This window comes from Cryptosporidium hominis (genome assembly GCF_000006425.1).
Source record: "Cryptosporidium hominis TU502 chromosome 7 CHRO017059, whole genome shotgun sequence".
NCBI classification, from domain to species: Eukaryota; Apicomplexa; class Conoidasida; order Eucoccidiorida; family Cryptosporidiidae; genus Cryptosporidium; species Cryptosporidium hominis.
In genome coordinates, this window is record NW_667460.1 from 19,066 (window position 1) to 41,427 (window position 22,362).

A 22,362-nucleotide genomic window follows, 5' to 3' on the forward strand; every position below is an offset into this window, starting at 1 on the left:
CTTAGCTAATAATGATGAAATGGCTAAATGGATTCCTGGATCAAGTTTGTCTATGTCGTGCGTAGGATTAAGAGAAAAAATTGAACCTGAGAGACTAAAAAGTCTTGGTTCAAAAGAATCCGAGTATTCATACGAAACTGTTAGGTCTGGTTTGGTGCAGCTGATTAAATCCAATCAAATTAAGTTTGAAATACCATACTTAGAAGCGGATGGCATAAGCTCACCTCAAATCCAAATTCTGCCCCCAAGTATAAAGACATTGATAGTAAATCCTAAAATTGAATATCCAAAATGCATGAGGAGGTCCGAAAAGAGAAAACTGAGAAAAGAAAGGAGAAGTACGCGGAAGGTAGTCGAAACTAGTGCTAATTAATTTTATAGTCTATTTGAATTATTTTGTTTAGCAATAAGTGTTATAATTTGGGTTGTTCTCCTTGGAGTAATAATTATACAAGTCATCAGAGTATTCATTTAAAGGAGGTTCTTGTCTAGATAAACCATCAAGTTGTAAGTTCTTTGAACCAGAATCTGTATTATAACCTGCAAGCATATAATCGTTTCTCTCTGCTCTCTTATATTCTTCAATTAACATTTCTGATACCTCTCTTGCATTTTCAAATTCGTCAAGTCCATCTTGGAATACTGATTGTTTCTTATAGTTGTCAAGGAAGGCTCCTCTTTTCATCAACCTATCAAACTGAGCTACGCATCTCTGGAATAAGCCGGCTATAGCCGTATTATTGGCCATCATTAAACCATTCACCTTGTGTTGAGTAGAATATGGGTTATATTTTGAAAGAGCTACTTGAATTGCTGCAGGGCCCCACTGAATAAATCTTACCATATTCCTGTCCCTGATTCTCTGCAAACTTTTGTGTACTTCCATTGGATCAGTCTCACCTCTAATAATGTTCAATATTGATATATATGTCCCCTTCCTCATATTTGTGCTAACCATAATATTACTTGGTTGTAAAAGTCGTCTCATTACATCCAAAGTTGTTGTTTTCCTAACATTTTGTTGTATATTTTGACTAATTGTAATTGGGGTGTATGATGTCACGAGAAAATGGCATCTTGGAGTTGGAACTAAAGTGGAAAATAATGAAACCAAATTATTGTGCATGTATCCCGGATATCTAAGTGTTGTAGTCGAAGCAGCCATTACTGTACTGACTAAAGCATTAGTTTGGGCAAATGTTGGATTCGTCAGATTTAATCGATCTTCAGCTATTCCACTCAAGGCAGTATTATCAAGAACTACAACGCAATCCGCGTTTAAAGCTAATCTCTTCAGAGTTAACACGGAGTTATATGGCTGAACCACTACATCAGAGCTCTCATTATTAAGCATTGGGAAAACTGAGAATGTTTTAATTAGTTTTCTTGGATAATGTTCATTTAACAGTTCTAAAATATAAGATCCCATCCCACTACCGGTACCTCCTGCAATTGAGTGGCAAAGAACAAACCCCTCCATACTTTCGCAGCCCTCCACTTCTCGATCAATCATATCCAGTATTTCATCATAAACCTCCTCCCCTGTATCGTAACCACAACCCCAGTTATTTCCAGCTCCGCCGCCCTCCTTTCCAATAAAGAAGTTCTCTGGGTTGTAAAGGTGTTTGAATTCGCTTGATTTTATACTATTTAGAACTCTAGGCTCCAAATCAAATAGTAAGGCTCGAGGAACATAATGACTGTCATCTGAAAGATAGAAAAACACATCTTTTCTATCTTCAAGTGGGCCACTGTCTTTTATTACTGTTCCATTGGCATCCAGGCCATGTTCAGTACATAGTTGCTTCCAAAATTCCATGCCTATTTGATTCCCGCATTGCCCAATCTGTAATGTAACTAATTCTCTGGGCATCTTTAATTAAAGTTTATACTTGTTAATTAAATATCTTCTGTACCAAATAAACACAAATTTGGCTAAAAATTCAGCTGTCTTTCGGATCCTGCTATTAAGATATAAAACTGCTGTATCTTTGTAACCAAATTGAAATTAATTCGATGTTGCTATTAAATATTTAATTTCACTTTTTTAGCGACTTTTGTATTAAAAGCTTGTCGAGCCTCAGTCCCCACGTGGTGGGGGGGGGTGCGCATAAGAACGGTATAAAAGTTTTCTTTTCTGCATTTAAAAGGTAAAAATATTCCCAAAAAATTTGAGAAATAGATTATCCTCTTAATTTGGTTTGAAAGGAATTCCCTGAGAAAAAATTACTTAATATTTCTCTTTTTTTTTGTAGCAATAAAAAAACTTGAGGTATAAGTTAAACTAAAAAGTTTCAAAGGCTAAGACCCAAAACCCAAATACTGAAAGTTTTCCTTACAAAGAAACTTCAGGAACCTAAATTAAGCCTAAATAATGCACGAAGAATGGATTATCCGGGTTTTCTCTTCCTCCGGAAGATCAAGAGTGACAATTCCTTCAACATGTAACCTTTCAATGTTAAAGTCAAAGATAGCTCAGTCGCTTAAGGTTCCCGAAGAACAACAACTTCTAAGTTTAGACTCACACGGGAACACACTACTGAAGGGAGACTCACTTAGTATGCTCCAGCATGGTCTTTCTAATGGCTCGATAGTTTATTTAATTACTGATGCAACTCCACAGATTGCTACGCAAAGCATCCAAAGGCCAAAACATATGACAACAAGTGACCTTCCTCAACTTGAAAAGAAGCCTTCAAATTCGAACTATTCATCTTCTACTTCTGCGGATTCTAAGGATATGAATAATAGCGTGGAAAAAAGTGAAGGGCCACATTTTAAATCATTTGATTCATTTTTAAGCGAAAGAAATTTTGTTACTGATGACCTACCTCTTAAGCAGTCCTACAAATCTTTCTTTATTTCAAAAGGAGTAATGAACAAAATACCTCCTTCAGTTACACTAAGGCACCAAGCTTATCGACACGTTGACCACCTTGAGATGATGAATTTGTCTGAAGCAATGCAATTTGTTGACTATTGGAGGTCAAAATTAGGTATGATGAAACAAAGAGTCGGTTGGATGTATGGATACTATCGAGAAGATAGTACATATCCAATGGGTATTCGAGCTGTAATGGAAGCAATTTACGAACCTCCACAAGATGAGAAAGCTGAACCAGGAAAGCTTATTCTCGAAAATGATAGTTTTAAATCTAAAGTCGATAGAGTTGCTCAATCTCTTGGTCTCGAATGTTTAGGATTGGTTTTCACACATAATGAGAGAGACGAAGTACTAACTTCTAATGAGATTGTTACTCTTGGAAAGCTTCAGTTAGAAGCACTAAAAACGCTTCATTACACTGGCTATCCTGTTAGCAGCTTTATTTGCTGTACAATTGCCCCTTGTAAGTCTATCCAAGGAGGAGACCCCATACCAAATGCGTTTGCAGTTTCTGACCTTGGATTAGCTCTTCTCAGAGACAAAATAATTGATGAGAAAGGATTAAAGGACGACACTCATATTGTTATTAGAGAAGAGGAGAAGGGTGAGATTCTACCACAAATCCTAGAAAAGGGTGTATCTACCCGCAAGTTTGATGCCCACTGGCTAATAGTACGCATTAATGAGTCCGCCCCTATCCAACCAAAACCTTTCTTTTCCTCATCGCAGTTTCCCAGAGAAAATAGAATTGTTCCTCAGAAGCCAAGCGATGTCTCAGAATTTATTAAATCCAGGCTAACATCAGTACCTTTGACTTCCTGCAATCTCCTCAACGACTTTCACCTATTGTTGTACCTAGCAAAATTGTTTGACGAAGCTACGGCAATCAGTATATGTGAATCAATCATTAACAAAACCCCAGTAGATCAGCATTTACTAGACATTTTGATGTCCTTAAACTAAAGCTTAGCTAATATATTAATGAATTAGTATTGTTGCACACGCAAAGTATCCAAAATTGTAAAATAATTTGATTCAAAGTTTAGTTTCAAAACCTGCTATAGTCAATCAAACAAAACTACTTGAGTTCTAATCCTACAACTATTTTCCACTTATCTCTCGTTTTGACAAATAAATAGTTTTCTTTAATTAGTACTTCTAGGTGCATGCAAATCTATAAAAGGAGGCGGGAAGTTTGAAGTTTTTATTTATTTGTAAGATGAGAGTCTGGTTAAAAAATATTATTTATTGCAGAAAAATCCATCTAAGAGATTACATGAACTTAAAACTAAGCTCTAAACTTGAATGTTAAATAAGTATAAAATACTGAGAGTTTTAAATATATATACATAAATATAAATTTATTTATGTAAATTTAATAAAATTGCCAGCACTTAGGCATGCGTATGTGTATTACATGTCTTCTTTGGGAAATTGAATATCGGGGCGGAAAAAAATATTAATATAAAGGAGTGTTTTTGTTTGAGTAATCAGAGAAAGGATTTTTTTTTAAGTACGAGTTTCCGGCTAAGTTACGGTAAAAGACTACTGGAGCTTAAGTTCTTTATGTTGTACAATTTCAAAAGTAATTCATTATAAGAATTACCCAGTATTAAACTGGACCTAACTAAGAAGTAGTATAGATGCAATCTGAAAATAAATGTATGCATTAAAAAGTTTATCAATCAAATTATTATTTTTACTTTTATTGGAAGTATGTGCTTATAAGTTCACAAATGGAGTTCCGATAGCTTCAGAAGCAAAGGTAGAAACAGAAAACCCATTGCTATCAAGTACAGAGGATTGTTCTAACAATCCATGTGCCTGTTGTTCTGATAAGTTGCTTTCCATGGCAGAAGAATATTCAGAATTAAATGGAGGCACAAATACGGAATGTTCTTCATTTTTAAAGAATCTATTTTGCACTTTAGCATGTAACGAGGAGTCGTCAGACATTGGAACACTGTCAAATGAAATTATGGTCTTGTCTGTATGCGAGTCAGGATGTTCAGAAATTCTAAAAAAATGTCCAGTTAAAGATTCAAAGAGCGAAGAAGGTGGTGATGAAGAGAAGGAAGAAAAGAAAGAAAAGGATGAAAAGGATAAAAAAAGTGAAAATAAAGAAAGTGAAGATAAGAAAGAAGAGGGAAAAAATGAAGATAAAGAAAAAGAGAACGAAAATAAAGAGGAAAAGAGTGAAAGTAATGAAGAAAATAAGGAAACAGGAGAAAATACTGATGAAAAACACATCAAAGAAGAGGAAGATTCAACCTCAACCTCTAATAAAAGGTCAATCATTTCAAGTAACTTTTCAGGATTGAAAAACGCAGAGAAGATAACAATAGACTCTTCCGGAATCTCTGGGTCGCTAAGTCTTAAGGATGAGAAGTCAGAATGTTCAGCAATTAGTGTTCCAAATATGCATACAACGAAGTCTTCAAAATATTCTTTAGCCTTTATTCAAGCAAATAGTGATACTAAAATATGCTTGAAATCTAGTGGAGGGTTTAAGCTCATAACCAAAAACGTTCCAATTTTGAAATCAGGATCAAGCTCCAGTGGAACCACAGCAAATACTCAAACTTTGCCTTCATCTGCAGTAGCTTCAAATGAATCTAGCTCTTTGGGCAATGCTCCTTTAACCGATGAAGAAATAAAATGTGGATTCTGTTTCAGCAAATGTTGTTGTTGGCCAGTTTGGAGTGGGTCAATAATATCTTTCGCGGCATATATGGTGATGGCCTTCTTGGCTATATACTGGCAATCTGCCCTGTTCTCTCTTGGCCTGAAGTCTTCACATTTTTGGAAAGGAGGTGGATACTGGCTGGCAGGTAGTGGAGGTCTTGGAATATTTGTCGGTATGCTTGTTGGAGGACTAGTTTCGTCTTGCTTTGCTGGGGCTTCTTTCACTCGGTGGGTCTCTAACTAATCTCTTCATGTCAGTATTGCTTGTTGGAAGACTTGGAGCAGCATTGGGAGGTATTGGTGGATTAGGAACCGGGGCATCAATTGGATTAATGGCTCACTCTGGAACCATATCATGGGTTATAGGCCTGATATTAGGCCTTCTGTTGGGTCTTGTTGTTGGGTTTTCTCCTATTGCTAGATCCCTAAAGATGAATGATAGATATATAAGAAGAGGAATTAGGCAAAGAGAACTAAGAAGGAGAAGTCGTCTCTCTGAAGGAAGCTATCATTCTGAAGGATTTTCAGATGCTTCTGGGACTGACAGAGGCAAAAGAAGTTCTGTTCAAAGACATACATCTGCAGAATCAAGAGATAACGCTGCTCATATAAGTGATGGACATTCGCAATCTTCGAGCAGTGCAGCAAACAATGTAAATTAATACGGAATATAGGACTTACATTAAGTTAATATAAGAAATATTACGTAACAAATAATCTATTCGCTATCTATAATAATTGAGAATAGGAGTCAATTCATGTGCACCGTGATTGTACGTGTTCAAATTATTAAAAAAAAATAAAGAAGCCACACAATGTATTTTATTTTGATAGTTCCTAATGCTTATTTCTAAATATTCAGACTGTATGTATTCAAACTTTTGCTTTTTTTAATGTGATCTATTAGTGTGTTAATAGTTGTCTCTGTCATATCTTTGATATAGCGTTGTGCTATTTTATTCATTAGAATCGTATCAAATTCAAACTCTAGTTTGCACGAAACCTTAGTCAAGCCATATTTATAGTTCCCAATAAATTCCCAACTTGTTCTATGAGATCTAACAAAGGATGGAAACTTCTCAATTGCAGTAGGTATCTTCAAAGCCTCATTTGGTGGCCAGTAAGCTATTATTGAATTTGGTTTCCTTCCTACTACAATGGAGTATAAATATCCCCCAAAAATACCAAATTTGATTTTTTGTTTTGAAAAAAAAATATCCCTATTATGAATAGATCCCCAAATCTTAGTTATCTCAGTTTCTGAAATCCATGGAAATATCTGCCTATATTTTGTCACATCTATAACAGTAGAATACAACTCTGGCACCGAATAAGGCACCAATCTTTCACAAAAATATACAATTCCTCTCGAAAATTTTGATTGATTAAAGAAATTACGGTTTAATTTTTTGGTTAGCATCTTAAGGAAATATATTCACTGAACCTACCATCCACCATCTATACTTGTCGTTTACTATTCAACGAAGATAACTAAGAGAACTTCTAACAAATCAGGACGGCATTTTTTTTTTTTTTTCAAATAGATAACTAAGTGTCTAAATATAAAACATTTGAGTAAAAATTTAACACAAACACAAATATTAAGCCGCACCTAAGTTCTCCACATATTGGTTCATTTACCATCCAATGCTGATCTAAAAACTAAGTTGCCGCCAAAAGTGTGTGCATGCAAAAATTATAATAATGGTGACAAGGTAAAAACTGGAGTGAATATTAGGAGCAAGATATGTTGTGCCACTCATTTATAATTGTCTATCCTTGTATTTTAAGTCATTCTAGTAAAGATTTATTTGTTATTCTGTATTCTTTTTTTTATATTAACATATTTCTAATATGGACATTTTGTAGACGTATACTTAAAGTCAATAAAAAAATATTTGTTCAAAAGACTAATGACAATAGAAAAGTAAGGAATTAAAGTAGTAGCGGGAATTGTAAATTTGTGTGTTTAATAGGTAAAGTAACTGATATTTTAAGTGGAACTTGGCGTCCCAAAAATGCAGCAAGTGCCACTCAACGCTCAACCTTGGGGTGGGATTCCAAGTCCCATGGCTGGGGGGAATACCAACAAGACAGAATGGTCCTGTATTTCCAGGTACAGTTCCAAGAATGGGAGTATACAGCACTCCAAATTCGCCAAATAGATCAAGCCACATACCTCCAAATGTTCAATCACAGATGTTTCCAAGACAAATGCCAATTTCAAGGGTTGGAGTCATGGGGAAGCCTCCGGGTTTAGGAACACAGCTTACACCAACTCAAGAATTGATGATGTCAACATTTACTGCTCAAAACCAAAGTATGAATGGCGTTCCATTTCCAGCGCCTTCAATACCGCAAAACCTGAACGTTCCTTCCTCTCCAATGCCTTCTCCAGAAAGAGAGCAACACAATTCGGGAATAGGGACAAAGTTACTTAATTCATTTATACCTTGGATGGGAACTTGTGGTACTCAACCAAGTGCCGGACAAAATACAGGTTTAAAAAGCCCAAATTCAGGTGGAATTGGTTCAGTTTTTTGTTGTGCTCCTGAAAAATCAGGAATAATGACTCCAGAATTCCCTGGTTCACATGATTCTAACTATAGTTTCTCAAATAATGCAAAAGACCAATTTAAGGGAGGGGTGAATCCCTCAAATAATGATTTGGAAAAGGAAAACAAAGAACTTAGAGAAAGTCTATTCCAATTAGGGGAAGCTGTTCATGATTTCGTTTCAAAAAATAACCCAAATAACGAATCGCAGTTAATTGCAACGTTATCAAAACAATTGAGTACAATCCATCAAAGGATAGGAGACATCAAGTATTCCGTTTTCCCTACGAAAAATAAGATTGGAATAGAAACAAAAAATGACTTGGTTCTTAATATAGTACAAACAGTGAACATTATATTCGGGAAAATCGAGGTTATTGCTTCGATTTTGAATAATGATCATTCAGCTTTAGTATTCGTCAATGAAATTCAAAAGTCTCTTTTTGATATTGGTACTCATCTGGAGAAACTGGATGAACTTTATAAATCAAAAGGTTCGGAATTAGAAGCTGCCAAGCATGTTTCTATCATGATGGAAGAAGATAATAAACACTTATCAGAGAGGCTTAAAGATTCTAATGAACAAATACGAATGTTAAGAGAGAGAATTATAGTATTATCAACAAATATCGAAGATAAAAGTTCTCCGCAAGCACAAACTTCTTCACCTTTGTACAAGAAACTTGAAAGCGAGAAATTGGAGTTGGAAAGAAAGATTCAAAGTATTGAACAACAACTAGAGGAAACTAAGAAAGCTCTGGAGGTTTCACAGAACAAATATAATAATCTGATTAAACAAGAATCAATCAATGCTAAGTGGCCAAATTATGAATTAACTAAAGGTAGGAGCCACGAAGATTTAGTTGAGCTTCTAAAGAAAATTGATCCAGAAAGCAAAGCTCTACAATCTATTGCAGAAAATATGGTCAAGAAGGATCAAAATATATTTACTCCTCAGCCTAACTTAAAAGACCGAGTCCTTAACGTTCAAGTTCAAGAAAAAGATATAGATTTCTTGAAAAGTGACTCCACACTTGGTGAGTTACACAAAGACACTATTAGGATGCAGCTAGAACAATTCCAGAAATTACACTTGATCAATGAGAACGTTAATAAGAATGCTGAAAGACCTCTATTAAAAGCAAAAGATAAGAAATAAAACTTTATCGTTGTAGTTGATAATATTTTTAGAATAGTTTAATATTAAGTCTTGAACATTAAATTTGTTATCATTTATATTATTCTAACCATATAAAAAAACATAGATATAAAAGGAATTGAAGCATGCATTTTGGAGACAAGAAAATGAATTGCCGGTAGTAATTGTTTTACAAATAATCGTAGATTCGCAATTTAAGGCTTGAGATTACTAAAAATAATTATTTTAGGTCAGAATATATATTTTTTTCGAATTCTTAGTAATATTTTCTCCTAAAATTCCAATACGTAAATCAAAGTAAATAATTCAATTTACTTGTACTAAACAAATAATTAATTATTAGGCGCTGTGAAAGTGGGGTTTTGTTAAGAGGTACAATTCAGAAGATAACCAGAGACTGGAAAGTAAAAAGGCGAAAACGAGAAAATAAAGATTTTCGCCAAAATTAGTGATAAATGGGCAAAGATCAGGTCAAGTTGGACGTTGCATCTTTTGGAAGGAGGATCCAATTCCTATACTCGGTTTGGCTGGAAGAGAACACTAAGTATGATAATAAAAATGTGTTCAAAAACCTGAGGGAGGTGGACCTTCTATATGTTTTGTGTGGAAAAGGTTCTTCTAGAGAAGATGGAGTAATTTATAAGAGTATGACACTTCATTATTGGTTATTTGGTTTTGAATTTTCTGACACTTTAATTTTATTCTCTCGTAAAAGAAAAATTTTAATAGTTACAAGTCAAAAAAAGGTATCAATTCTTCGGCAGTTATTAGAAGGATCTTCAGATAATTTTCCAAATATAGAGTTAATTCTAGTTGATAGGAAAGGAGATCTAAAAGAATCATTTGAAAACCACAAGGAGCTAGTTTCAAATATTGCTGAAGCTACAACTACTATTGGGAGAATAGAACCTGCTGGACTTCAGGATGGCCAATTTGCATCACAATGCGAAGAATTGTTTTCAGGAGATAACCCATTTAGTAACAAGGAGACCACGATGGTGACAGCATCAATAGATTACTTGTTGTGCCACAAGGATGAAGTAGAGCTTGGACTGTGTAAAAAAGCAGCAGTTTTATCTGTCCAGATGTTGAAGGGAGTGTTATTGCAGAGAATCGAGACCATTTTAGATAAAGAATTGAAAGAGTCTCACAAGAACATTGGAAGGCGTGCAGAAGCTGCTTTAGATGATAAGACAATTCACAATACTTGGAAAACAAAGTACGGTTTGGATCCGGAAGATATAGATTTGGTGTACTCTCTTGTCCAAAGTGGCTCTAATTTTGAGCTGCAAAGCAGTAGAAAATTCTGATGAAAACTTGTGTTTGACCTCTGGTTGTATAATATTGAGTATAGGTTCAAAGTATAGAGAGTATTGCGCAAACATTACGAGGACGTACTTTTTAAACTCAACTGAAGAACAGAAAAGTCTTTATAATTATTGCTTGGAGCTTATGGAAACTCTAATTTCCAGAATAAAGGAGGGAACATCTTTTAGCGATCTTTATTCTGGTATTTACCAGAAGATAGTTGAAGATAAAGGAACTGAGCTTGCCCAAAAGTTTGTTAAGATTATGGGACATTGCATAGGAATTGAGTTCAGAGATCCTTCTTTAATAATCAGCCCAAGATCGTCCCCAGATGTTCTAGTACAGAAAGGAATGACTTTCAATTTATCTATTGGATTCAATAATCTAGACTCTAATGGCAAAAAGTACGCAATTTGGATTTGTGATACTGTATTTTTATCCCAAGAAGGGAATGTGGAAGTCCTGACACAAGGATGTAGCAAGAAGCTGGAACATGTCTCATATGAACTGGATGATGAAGAACCTGAAGAGCAGAAACCTGTTGTAAAGAAAGAAAAGACTTCACAAGTTAAGAAGGAAAAGCCAACAAAAAAGGAGCTTGATGAGTCTGAAGATGAGTTTGACGATGATGAGACAGAAGAGGATAGTGAAGACGATAGACATTCAAAGTCAAAAAAAGATTCGAAGGAAATTAAAAAAGAAAAGAAATCCAAAGACCATTTAATAATTGAAGATAGACTAAGAAGAACTGCCAGAAGAGTAAATAACTCTGAACACTCGGAGGAACTCAAGGAGATAGAAAACAGGCAAAAAGAACTTAGAAAACGAAAACTTGTTGAGCTTCAGAAGCGGTTCGGAGGTAAGAAGGAGGAAAAGAATGACCAAAAAGGAGATATTTCAGACTCTGAAGAGGACTTTTTCAACTCCAAGCTTTCAAGTTATAAGTCTGTTAAAGAGTATCCAAAGGAAAGGAGCTCTAGTAGAATTTATGTTGATACTGCAAAGGAGAGCATCCTTGTACCAATTTACGGTCTGTTGGTTCCTTTCCACGTTAGACTACTTAAAAATGTTGTCTGTACTCAGGAAGAGGGCAGAAAATCTTTTATTTTGAGAATTAACTTTCTGCTACCAACAGGAATTTCTTTGGAGCAGTTACCAAGTACCTTGAAGACCCCTGTATTTATTAAAGAGCTAATGATTCGTTCAGAAGATGGAAAGACATTAAATAGTATCTTCAGAAGCATTAAGGAGTTAATTAAAAGATTTAAACAGAAAGGCACACTTGAGGAGGAAATGGCTGAACAGGATATGATTAAAAATCAACAGCCAATCGATTTTAATAGATCAAAGCAAAGAGTAGTTCTTAAAGATGTTGGAATTCGGCCCACAATTGGACAGGGCAGACGCCAGCACGGTATATTAGAGGCTCATAACAACGGGTTCAGGTTTAGTTCATCCAAGGGTGAGACAATTGATATTTTATATACCAGCATTAAACATGCAATATTTCAACCTGTAGAAAATGATTTGATAGTCATTTTACATTTGCACCTTAAACATTCAATTTGGCTTGGAAAAAAGAAAACCCAAGATATTCAGTTTTACTCTGAGGTAGGAAACCAAATTGATGATTTAGAGCAGAGAAGAGGTAGAAATGTGTATGATCCTGATGAAATAATGGAGGAACAGCGTGAACGTGAAACAAAGAAAAGGTATAACCTTGAATATAAAAAATTCATACAAGGAATTGAAGAGTTGAGCAAAAATAGTTTTGAAGCAGAAATTCCTTATAGAGACCTTGGATTCTATGGTGTTCCAGGAAGGGCTGGAGTTTCAAATGTTCAACTCTTTCCAACAGCATCTTGTCTGGTTCATCTACTCGAGTTCCCACCATTTGTACTTTCATTGGATGAAATAGAAGTTGTATCATTTGAGAGGGTCGAACAGGGACTTCGCAACTTTGATATGATTTTTGTCACAAAAGACTATTCAAAACCTGTAAAACGAGTAGACTCAATTCCTATTGAGTATTTAGATTTAATTAAGCGTTGGCTTAACGAAATGGAGATTGTTTACTACGAAGGAAGACAAAATCTCAACTGGAATGCTGTATTGAAGACAATATTGAGCGATATTGAAGATTTTGTACAAAATGGAGGCTTCAACGGTTTCTTAGGTGAAGATAGCGATGATGAAGAGGGTGGAAGCGACGACGACGATGATGATGAGGATGAAGAATATTCTGAGAGCGATGAAGATGATGAAGACGATGATGACGACGATGACGATGAGGATCTTTCGGATCTTGAGGAGGAAAGTTCTGATGACTCTTTTAAGGAGCTTTCAAGCGATGAAGAAGAAGGTCTAAGTTGGGATGAACTTGAAAAACAGGCCATAAAGGAGGACAGAAAGAGGGGAAGGGAACAGGACGAAGATAGAAGAGTAGACTCTGGATACTCTAGGAAGAGGCGTTAATCCTTAGATTCACTCGCTTATTTTAATTATAGTTTCATAATTTGTTTTTTTTTTGTTTCTTATATAATATTTAAATTGCCTACTTTACTCTTCTACAGTATAAAGCATTTGCAGATTGAAAGTAACTAATAGATGATTCTTCTAACATATCTTTTTCGATTGAAGTAAGAGATTTGAGAAATACTTGCGTATGGTCATTATTCATCTTTGAAGATTCAGAAGAATTAGGCAGATGCAAATAGATTGAAACTAGGAACAACTTTTCCAGGCGGCTGCGAAAGGATTCCAAAATTACCTTGAGAAATAATTCATCTTGTAGTAAACCCAGGAAAATTACACTAACTTGAAAGAAATAGGGTGAAATATTGTTTAAGTCCACACTGCAGGGGTCAGTTCTTAGAGCATTTGACATTTTTGACGAAAGAAAATCTGGATAATCAATCCCAACGAAGCCTCGAGAATAGAGTTCCCTTGCAAGCCATATTGGTAGTTGCAATATCTCGCCAGCTAAAATCTACGATTCAATAAAGCTGATCATTTTTTGTATTATTAAATCCATGTACGTACCTCATTATTTTCTTTTAATTGGCTATCCATACACATAAAAGCACATTCTTTTTGACTTAGTGCCATTCTACAAGGTAGTAGCTAGAAAATTAATTTTTGAAATTAGGTCTAATTTGCTATCCTTATCTACTTGACTTGGTAGAAATAACTATAATCCAACTTACTGTTTCATTCATTAGTATATAATCAACATCCCAGTCAACACTTGAAAAAGAACGCTTTTGCAACTCATCCCTGGTCTTAATAAACTCCTCAATCAAATCTAAACTCTCTTCAGTCATCTCTAATATATTCTCGTTATCTCAAGACAATTTCACTCCATTAAATACCCTGTGTGGGATTTAGCGGGAAACATGCGACTACTTTTCTTCATGCATCCGGATAAATATTAAAGAATAATCAAAATTAATGGACTTAGTGTTAGAATTTCAAAGATAGATTCAGAAATATTTATCTATAAAGGTGTTAATTTTGTGGGAAAATGAGTATAGGTAAGATATAGAAGCTATGATGATTTTATAAAGTAGGAAAGAATGTAAATATATAGCACTAGAGATAATCAATAGTGCTAATGTAAACTTTTATGTTCTATATATTGATTTAATTAACTGACTGAGTAATATTTTAATAAGAAAAAAAAAATTTGAAATTTCATAGCAAAAAAAGATTATAGCGGCAACATTAAAGCGTATTTGTGAGAGAATTGAGGGGGGATACAAGAAACTGTTTTAAAGTAATCAAAAAGGCTTTTTTCCCCCTTAAATAAGAATTCCTCGCATAAGAAAGGAGGGAAATAAAAAACAAAATGGATTTGAAGGGTGATGATAAGGGAGTTGCAATTAATCCTTTTTTGGGTGAGAAAAGCTCAATTTTACAGGAAACAAGATGTTTTAGCGAGGCCCATTTAAACTCAAAAAAATGCTGCACAGTTTTGACCAAGGTTTTGAATATGATTAATAGTGGAGAGAGGCTTACTGACCAAGAGTGGTCAGATTTATTCTTCGGAATCACGAGATTATTCCAATCAAACAACCAAGATTTAAGAAGACTTGTATACCTAGCAATAAAAAGCTTAAAAGTAAATGAAAGCGAAGCATTTGTTGTCATAAGTTCTTTAATTAAGGATATGAATAGTAATAACGATTGTTACAGAGCAAATTCTCTCAGGGTTATAAGTAAGATTGCGGATGGTACAATGATCGGACAAGTTGAGAGGTATTTAAAGTCTGCAATAGTTGATAAGAACTCCTTTGTTGCGAGCAGTGCACTGTTGTGTGGTTATAATTTGGCACTAAGAGGCCACGGAGATATTCCTAAACGCTGGCTCAATGAAATAAGTGAATGTATTCAAGGAAGGGACGGAATGGTGCAATACCACGCTTTGGTACTTTTATTCGAATTGAGAAATAATGATCGACTAGCAACACAAAAGATTATAGAGATGCTCTACAAGATGCCAATAAAGTCTTTATATAGCGATTGTCTGATGCTCAGACAAATGAAGAATATGTTTTTTCTTCTCTGTAAGCAGGACTCCTCATGGGAAAATGTAAGCTGGATATTAGATGGTTTCCATACAATGCTTAAGAGTAGAAGTGAAGCTGTATCTTTAGAGGCTTCTAGGGGAATATGCGATATTTTAAAGTTTTTGCACGAGAAACAAAATCATAAAGCACTTGGTTTTATTGACATTTCGCAAATTTCGAATGCTCTTCAAATGATTTTAAACTCTAATATTTCAGTGGCAAAGTTCGCTGCTGTCAGAATTCTTAATGAACTAGCCAATGTCAGTCCAAATATTGTCTTTAAGTGCCAGCATGAACTAGAACCTTTGCTTAACGACTCTAATAGAATCATGGCAACTTTAGTACTCACTATTTTACTTAAAATAGCTCAAGAAAATAATCTGGACAAGCTTGTCAAGCAAATCCCTGCATTTATTGCTGATATTAGTGATGGCGGAAAAAAAGATATTATCAGAGCCACTAAGAATCTTATCCTGAAATACCCTACAAAACACAAGAATATCCTTTCATTCTTGGCGACCAATTTGAGAGAAGAGGGAAGCCTTGATTTTAAGTCTTTCGTAATTGATACATTATTTGATATTTCTAATGAGATTCCTGATATTCTGGAAAGCATTCTATATCATGCTTGCGAAACTATAGAAGACTGCGAGTATCCTGTAATTACCATCAGAATTTTGGGATTTCTTGGGAAGAATATTCCAAAGACCAATACTCCCTCCAGATTTATTAGGTATATTTTTAATAGGCTCATACTAGAAAGCTCTGCAGTAAGAGCTGCCAGCATTGATGCATTGGTTCAAATTGCCCTAGTTTGCGATGATTTAAGAGAAGATATCAGAACTCTTCTCCAAGTTTGTTCCAAAGATAATGATGACGAAGTCAGAGATCGAACAAACACTTACTCAATGATCATAGATGACAAGTCTACTTCAGATTCACTGGACGATTCAGATGATAATAAGTTTGATTTAACTAATTCAAGCCTTTTTGGAGAGCATTTAATATCTAAAGAGACGGACACTATACGTAATCTCTCATTTATTCTTGGAAAAATCGTTTCAAACGAACCTGAAACTCTTTTGGACTTAAATTCCATACCAACAGACCCCGTAGAGTCAACAGTCAATGGTTCCCAAATAACTTCAAATATTACTTCTGTTTCAGCTTCTATGGAAGCTCTCAATATTTCCAGAACTCGAGGAAACCAAAACCAAACAGAAAGCTCTTCCGATAAAGCCTTTACTGGGGTCAATGTTTCCCTTATATATGAACGACTTTCAGACTGTATTTCTGCTCAGGATTTGGGCAGCCATTTATTCACTTCAACTTCTATTCCTCTAACTGAAAGTGAATCAGAATATTTGGTTCAATTAAGAAAACACTTCTTCAATGAAGGCAAATTCATTGTTTTAGAGTTCCAGGTTGCTAATACTTTAAATGATGTGCTCTTAAAAAATGTAAATGTTGAATTCGAGGCTGAAATTGATGGATTTTCGATTATAGCAAGCGCTCCTATTCCAAAACTCGAGCCAGGGCAAGCTGAATCAATTTTCGTGCTTATTCAGAATTCTACACAAGATCACTTCCCAAATGTTTCAAATGTTATTCCATGCAAACTAGACTATTTATATTGTGAAGATGGTGATGAAAATTCTGGATATAATGATATATTTACTATTGATCCAATGACTCTCTCACACTCTGACTGTATAATCCCTAACTGTTTGAGGCAGGGAGAGTTCAAAAATGTTTGGAATATTCTCGAAACTAGCGGAATTGAACACATTGCCAAGTTCTCATTTTCATACAAAAATATCCCTTCAGCTGTTAATGGACTCTTGGCCTTAGTCAACGCAGCTGCATGCGATAATACAGAGAATGTTAACTTAGAATCCTCTAATCACACTCTCTTGTTTTCCGGTACTTATTTTGCAAAAACTCCCTTTTTATGTACCGCGATAATAGTAAACAATGCGGAGCTTGGCTGCCTAGTTAAGATTACCTGCAGATCAAACTCAGAATCTGTCTGTCTGGACGTCATTAAATGTTTTGAAGCAGCATAAGTTTCTAAAATAGACTTAATACCTACAATAGTAGAAAGCACAACACTAACTCCTATTAATTAGTATCTATTTAATGAAAACATAATCTGATAGGTTAATATTTAAGAATGGCTAAATAAGATGAATTGTACACACAAAAAATAGTCAAATCTCTTCTTTTTAGTGAGAAATATTGTTCATTTTGTAGATCTCGTCATTTTTGTACCCTCCAGCAAACATTCCAAATGGATTAAACCAATTCTTTGAAAGTAAACTGCGGGATCTTGAACTTGGGTTCAAAGTAGTATATGCTAATCGCCAGATATACTTGGTGTGGATTCCACCTAGCATACTTCCAAATGGCGTGTAGATTGCAATGTTGTCATCATAAATATAGCATGTAGAGCCATTCCAGTAGTATATGAAAGCTGGGCAGTCTTGCTTTTCTTTATCTGATGGATAATCATTGAACAACTTTACAAGATATTCTCCTTGTTGAGACGCTCCCTGGGCTGTAGGTGGTGGGGAATGGTACATAGAATCAAGCTTTTCAAGTAAATTCTTGAAGTCTTCTTCCGTGAGAATTTCCTCGTTCTTTGGGAGATCTGCGACCTTTGATAAGTTAAACATTTGGGGGAAAGCTTTAATTGAAAAGTTATCTCTAAGGTATTTGACAGTAGGACCGAAAGACGACTTTAGAGCATTTTGGTAAATTTCCTTTGATCTCTCTGCTAACTTTCGTGGTCTAACTAAAGCGCAATCTCCGAGTGCGTATGCATTAGGAATTCCATGAACTTGAAGCCTCTCATCAACCACAATAGCCTTTTTAAAGAAAGATTGCTCCTCTACTTTATCACAAATTTGCTTTGTTAATGAGTTTGGAGAGGCTCCACTGGCCCAAACAAAAACTCCATATGGAATTAACTCTTCATCTCCTCCCTCTTTCTGAATAACCACATAATCTTTGGACACGCTCTTCAATTTGGTCTCCAACAAGATCTCTATTCCTGCTAATGAGCTAAGTACGTATTTTGTGTATCCTGAAACTTTATCACCAGCTGTTGGCAATAGCTTGTTTGCCATTTCAATGATCTTAATATTAATAAAAGGAGCCAGCTTCTTGTATTCATTTTTGGAAAGGAAGTTTTTGGTCAACTCAGCAAAAGCACCTGAAACCTCTACTCCTGTGGGTCCTCCTCCAGCAACAATAAATGTGAGTTTTTTGCGTTTTTCATCGTCGCTCATTTTGTCCCAATTTGCGTTAACTTCTTTAAAGCAATTAACAACCGCGTCTCTCATCTTTATTGAGTCTTCAACATTCCTCAAGTATAATGCGTATTCCTTGATACCAGGAACAATGCTTGAGTCTTCATTTCCAACATTAATAATCAGATAATCATAGGGAATCCTTTCCTGTTTTTTCTTTTCAGAGTCGAAGTATATAACTTCTTTGTTCTCTTTATCAATATCTAAGGCCAACCCTTGAATATACTTTATCACCTCCTTATTCCCTCTATAAGTGAGTTCATTTATAGGGATTTCACAAACTTCTCTTGGAAGTCTATTTGAGACAATCTGTGTAAGTAGAGGAGTAAAGCAGAAGTACTTGTTTGGACTTATTACTTTAATATCGTTGGAATTTACGTCTAAGCCTTTGGCCAATTTCATAAATCCCCACCCAGTACCTAAGATGAGAACCTTTGGCCGTCCCAAGCTCGCATCTGTTTTGAAAGGAGAACACAACTTAAAGATAGAAAATATACTCTTTGTTAATGAGGTCGCTTTGTTCGTAATTGTGGAAAATGTATTTGAGACATTTTTTTTCTCATCCCTAGCAAATACTGAAGAACAAGTCTGGATATTGGAAGTATTCTTTTCAGAGTTAGACATGATTTAAAGTTTATTTACTAAGAATTTCCTTTTTCAGATTAATTTCTAATAAAGAAAAATGAATTCAATCTTAACTGATGTTATTATTGCGTTGACGCCAAAACCCACTTTGTTATGCTAATCGGTGTCCTTGACGAAAAAGTCGAATTCAAAATAGTAAAGTATTAAGTATATTTCTAATATGATCTTTGGCATAGAATGAGAGTTTCTCTAACAAATCTAATTCCTGCAGAGACATCAACTAAAACCAAAAATTCTTTCAAGTATAGTATGATTCCTTTTCTTTTGGATTCGAAAATTATTCGAGAAAAATTAATAAAAATGTACCTAAATGTAACATTTAAGCGTTATTCATACACAAAATTTTAAAAGCCTGGCTATAAAACAATCGGCTTATGAATTGCAATGCCCATAATAATTGCTAGAACTCATTACAAAGGTTTGTAATCTGACTTTCTGAATAACAGACAATATTATCCGTATAATTTAAACAAGATATTTGGTTCCCGCCATCCGAGACCCCACTTGAGATATATCAATTATAACTCGAATCAGTAGACACTAATAATAAAATCAATTGATTAAAGTTTTTGCGCTTCACGACTTCTTGTGAGGCTGTAAAGAGTGAGGGGTAAATTAAATTGGATTGGGTTTGAGGCGATAGGGAGCAGACGCGAATTTTTTAATAGTACCACCAAAAATATACATTTTTGGCTTTTGTTGGGGAATAGTAATTCAATAGATATATAAATCTATTCGGCAACGTAATATACTGTAAATCGGAATCGAGATGGCAAAAAAGAGACCAAATCAAGGCAAAGGGACTTCAGGGAAGGGCAAGCAAAAGTCGCCTTCAAATGGTAAGACTAATGTTGAGCAGAAACATAAACAAGAGGAGAAGATTGAAGAGCCTCAAGTAATTGAGGAAACTCCAGCAGTTGTAGATTTTTCTGGATTATCTGCAACTCAAAAGAAGAATCTAAAGAGGAGATTGAAAAAGAAGAGTATGGATTCAAACCCCCAAGAGGGCCAGGGAGCTGGAAAACAAAGAAAACCACTAACTAAGAAAGAGATCGAGGCAATGCTACCAAATGACCCGATGTCCAAGACAAGATCAGAATTCCTTTCCAAAATTAACTCTAATTTACGTGGCATGTTAGATCTTTCAGTTTTGCCAATAGAGGAGGTTCTGAGTAAAAAGGGAGAACAGGAACGTGAATTGAACAGGCTTTTGTCAAATATCTCAGAGACTTTGTCTAAAGAGTCCTCTAACTTGAAGAAGCCACCAAAGCACCTCAGTGTAAACACCATTTGTGAGCAGCTCCGCGACTTCGAGCTTGCATCCAAGGATGAGGAAGGTTATGACGAAGAATTTTACCAGCACTTGAAGGAGTTGTTGGTGGTAGCCTCACTCTATGAAAACTACCGCAACTTCCAGAACCAATGTAACGAGCTGAGAACTAGAATAGAACGCAAGCTCTCTATTAACAAGGAACTTTCGCAGGCGGCAGCAGATAGCAATAAGCAAAAGAGGCTGGTAAATAGAGTTAAGGGTTTGAAACAGGATTCTTCAATTGACAACGATTCTGTTGAAACAAAAGTATTTGAACTTCCAAACAATAAAGGTAATCTATTGGATGTATTGTTCGGCTCCAGCGCTAAGATGGCCAAGAACCTAGAGAAGAAGTTTGGGGCTTTGGTTGAGAAGTCGACTGGTAACTCGGTACAGATTACAGGGTTACTGAAAGATATTGAGAGTTGTTGGGAAAGTATTCGTCAATTGGACTTCAGCTCTCAGGAAACAATTTCATTAGATCCACGCGTTATTAAGAAGCTTTACTCGATGACAGGGAATATTAACTTGAAGTCATTACAGGATGAGCTCTCTATTATCATCAATCGTATGGAGAACTCATTGACTATTTTAGGTTCACCAGAATCCACGAAGGCTGCAGTTGAAATAATCAACAAGAACTCTGATATTTCAAGCAACACTGTCTCAATTTCTGTTTCACTAATCATTGCTAAAGCTTTACAATTCAACTTCCTCCCCACCGTACGTTCTATTGAGAAGGAGACTGAAACCAGCGTTCGCATTCAATTTGGAGGTAAATCTAGAGAGGTATCAAGCTTGGCGGACATTTCAGATTCTCAACACGACAGCAAGATTTTGATTTTTGGAAAGCCTGATAAATGTGAAGTTGCCAAGAATAAGCTCTCTAATTTGATCAAGGGTCTGGAAGTAGAGAGTATCCAAGCTGATAGCAAGGCAGTAAGGAAGTTGTTCAGTCCGCCTGGTAAGGATTCATCAGACGACTCAAATGCGAGAATCTCTAGGAGCATATTGGATGAATTCTCAAAATTGAGGGACTCTAACAAGATGGGAATTGTTAGAATCGGCTCCTCCGTTGTACTAGTTGGTCCGGCCTCCGAGATTAAAAAGGCCAAGCCAAATCTACTAGATCTTTTGGAGAGAGCTCAATACACTCCACTTACTAAGACAATTCATAGAGATCAGCTAAGAGTTCTTAACCATTCAAGACGTGAGAAGGTCGAGAAGGAAGCTTGCGTAGAAATCTCAACTCATAAGAGACAAGAGGGACGTAGTGTTGTAATTGAGGTTTTGGGATCTGAACAAGCTAAAGCTAAAGCTGGAACTTTAATTGATGAAATACTAACAAAAGAAGCACATCTAGAGACTTTGGAGCTTGATTCTTGCACATATGACAAGCTTTATGGTAGTCAACGATCACACCTGAGGAAGCTTACTTCTAACTTCCCAAATGTACAAGTTATTCAGGCAGAGAAAAAGAGGAATTCGATTTCACTCCTTGGATCAAAGGAAGAAGTTTTGAAACTTAAAGAAAAGTTTTTAGAATTTAACCGACAGACTTTGGAAAGTTCTTCAAATGAAACCAAAGAAATTATAGAAATTCCAAGTGGAAAGATGGGACTAATCATAGGAACAAAGGGAAGTGTGCTTAACGAAATCAGGAGCAAAGCTAATTGTGAATCAATCAACGTACCAAAAAATTCCAGCCATGTAGTTCTCCAGGGTACAGAAGAACAATGCACTATTGCTAGAAATCTAATAAGTGAAATTCTTTCAAACTCTCTTTCAAATTCAAACACCACGACATGCAGCGAACAAAGTGGACCTCATTCGAACAAGATTTCCGCCCCAGAATCACTCAAATTCGACGAAAAATGCTTCCCTACTCTTGGAGGCACAATTTCCACATTTTAACTGTTAGTTTTCTGAATATTA

The 22,362-nt window shown here is 35.5% G+C and overlaps 11 protein-coding genes across 11 annotated transcripts; 7 read left to right on the forward strand and 4 right to left on the reverse strand.

Annotated features, from left to right (window-relative positions):
* The first annotated feature begins 19 nt into the window (after nucleotides 1-19).
* On the forward strand, nucleotides 20-373 carry Chro.70229 (hypothetical protein). The annotated part of the gene is made up of 1 exon (XM_663401.1): nucleotides 20-373. One exon carries the CDS (start codon nucleotides 20-22, stop codon nucleotides 371-373), a length of 354 nt encoding a protein of 117 aa, XP_668493.1.
* A 27-nt stretch (nucleotides 374-400) lies between these two features.
* Chro.70228 (gamma-tubulin) lies at nucleotides 401-1,873 on the reverse strand. The annotated part of the gene is made up of 1 exon (XM_663402.1): nucleotides 401-1,873. One exon carries the CDS (start codon nucleotides 1,871-1,873, stop codon nucleotides 401-403), a length of 1,473 nt encoding a protein of 490 aa, XP_668494.1.
* Nucleotides 1,874-2,374: 501 nt separating this feature from the next.
* On the forward strand, nucleotides 2,375-3,847 carry Chro.70227 (hypothetical protein). Its single annotated transcript, XM_663403.1, has 1 exon — nucleotides 2,375-3,847. One exon carries the CDS (start codon nucleotides 2,375-2,377, stop codon nucleotides 3,845-3,847), a length of 1,473 nt encoding a protein of 490 aa, XP_668495.1.
* A 697-nt stretch (nucleotides 3,848-4,544) lies between these two features.
* On the forward strand, nucleotides 4,545-5,813 carry Chro.70226 (hypothetical protein). Its single annotated transcript, XM_663404.1, has 1 exon — nucleotides 4,545-5,813. The coding sequence occupies one exon, from the start codon at nucleotides 4,545-4,547 to the stop codon at nucleotides 5,811-5,813; it is 1,269 nt and encodes a 422-aa protein (XP_668496.1).
* A 606-nt stretch (nucleotides 5,814-6,419) lies between these two features.
* Chro.70224 (hypothetical protein) lies at nucleotides 6,420-6,989 on the reverse strand. The annotated part of the gene is made up of 1 exon (XM_663405.1): nucleotides 6,420-6,989. One exon carries the CDS (start codon nucleotides 6,987-6,989, stop codon nucleotides 6,420-6,422), a length of 570 nt encoding a protein of 189 aa, XP_668497.1.
* Nucleotides 6,990-7,699: 710 nt separating this feature from the next.
* Nucleotides 7,700-9,283, forward strand: Chro.70223 (hypothetical protein). Its single annotated transcript, XM_663406.1, has 1 exon — nucleotides 7,700-9,283. One exon carries the CDS (start codon nucleotides 7,700-7,702, stop codon nucleotides 9,281-9,283), a length of 1,584 nt encoding a protein of 527 aa, XP_668498.1.
* A 1,452-nt stretch (nucleotides 9,284-10,735) lies between these two features.
* On the forward strand, nucleotides 10,736-13,066 carry Chro.70222 (DUF140-related). Its single annotated transcript, XM_663407.1, has 1 exon — nucleotides 10,736-13,066. One exon carries the CDS (start codon nucleotides 10,736-10,738, stop codon nucleotides 13,064-13,066), a length of 2,331 nt encoding a protein of 776 aa, XP_668499.1.
* Nucleotides 13,067-13,145: 79 nt separating this feature from the next.
* Chro.70220 (hypothetical protein) lies at nucleotides 13,146-13,478 on the reverse strand. The annotated part of the gene is made up of 1 exon (XM_663408.1): nucleotides 13,146-13,478. One exon carries the CDS (start codon nucleotides 13,476-13,478, stop codon nucleotides 13,146-13,148), a length of 333 nt encoding a protein of 110 aa, XP_668500.1.
* A 960-nt stretch (nucleotides 13,479-14,438) lies between these two features.
* On the forward strand, nucleotides 14,439-17,225 carry Chro.70219 (coatomer gamma subunit). Its single annotated transcript, XM_663409.1, has 1 exon — nucleotides 14,439-17,225. One exon carries the CDS (start codon nucleotides 14,439-14,441, stop codon nucleotides 17,223-17,225), a length of 2,787 nt encoding a protein of 928 aa, XP_668501.1.
* A 159-nt stretch (nucleotides 17,226-17,384) lies between these two features.
* Chro.70218 (NADH dehydrogenase) lies at nucleotides 17,385-19,094 on the reverse strand. Its single annotated transcript, XM_663410.1, has 1 exon — nucleotides 17,385-19,094. The coding sequence occupies one exon, from the start codon at nucleotides 19,092-19,094 to the stop codon at nucleotides 17,385-17,387; it is 1,710 nt and encodes a 569-aa protein (XP_668502.1).
* Nucleotides 19,095-19,884: 790 nt separating this feature from the next.
* Chro.70217 (KH domain) lies at nucleotides 19,885-22,341 on the forward strand. Its single annotated transcript, XM_663411.1, has 1 exon — nucleotides 19,885-22,341. One exon carries the CDS (start codon nucleotides 19,885-19,887, stop codon nucleotides 22,339-22,341), a length of 2,457 nt encoding a protein of 818 aa, XP_668503.1.
* Nucleotides 22,342-22,362: the final 21 nt, after the last annotated feature.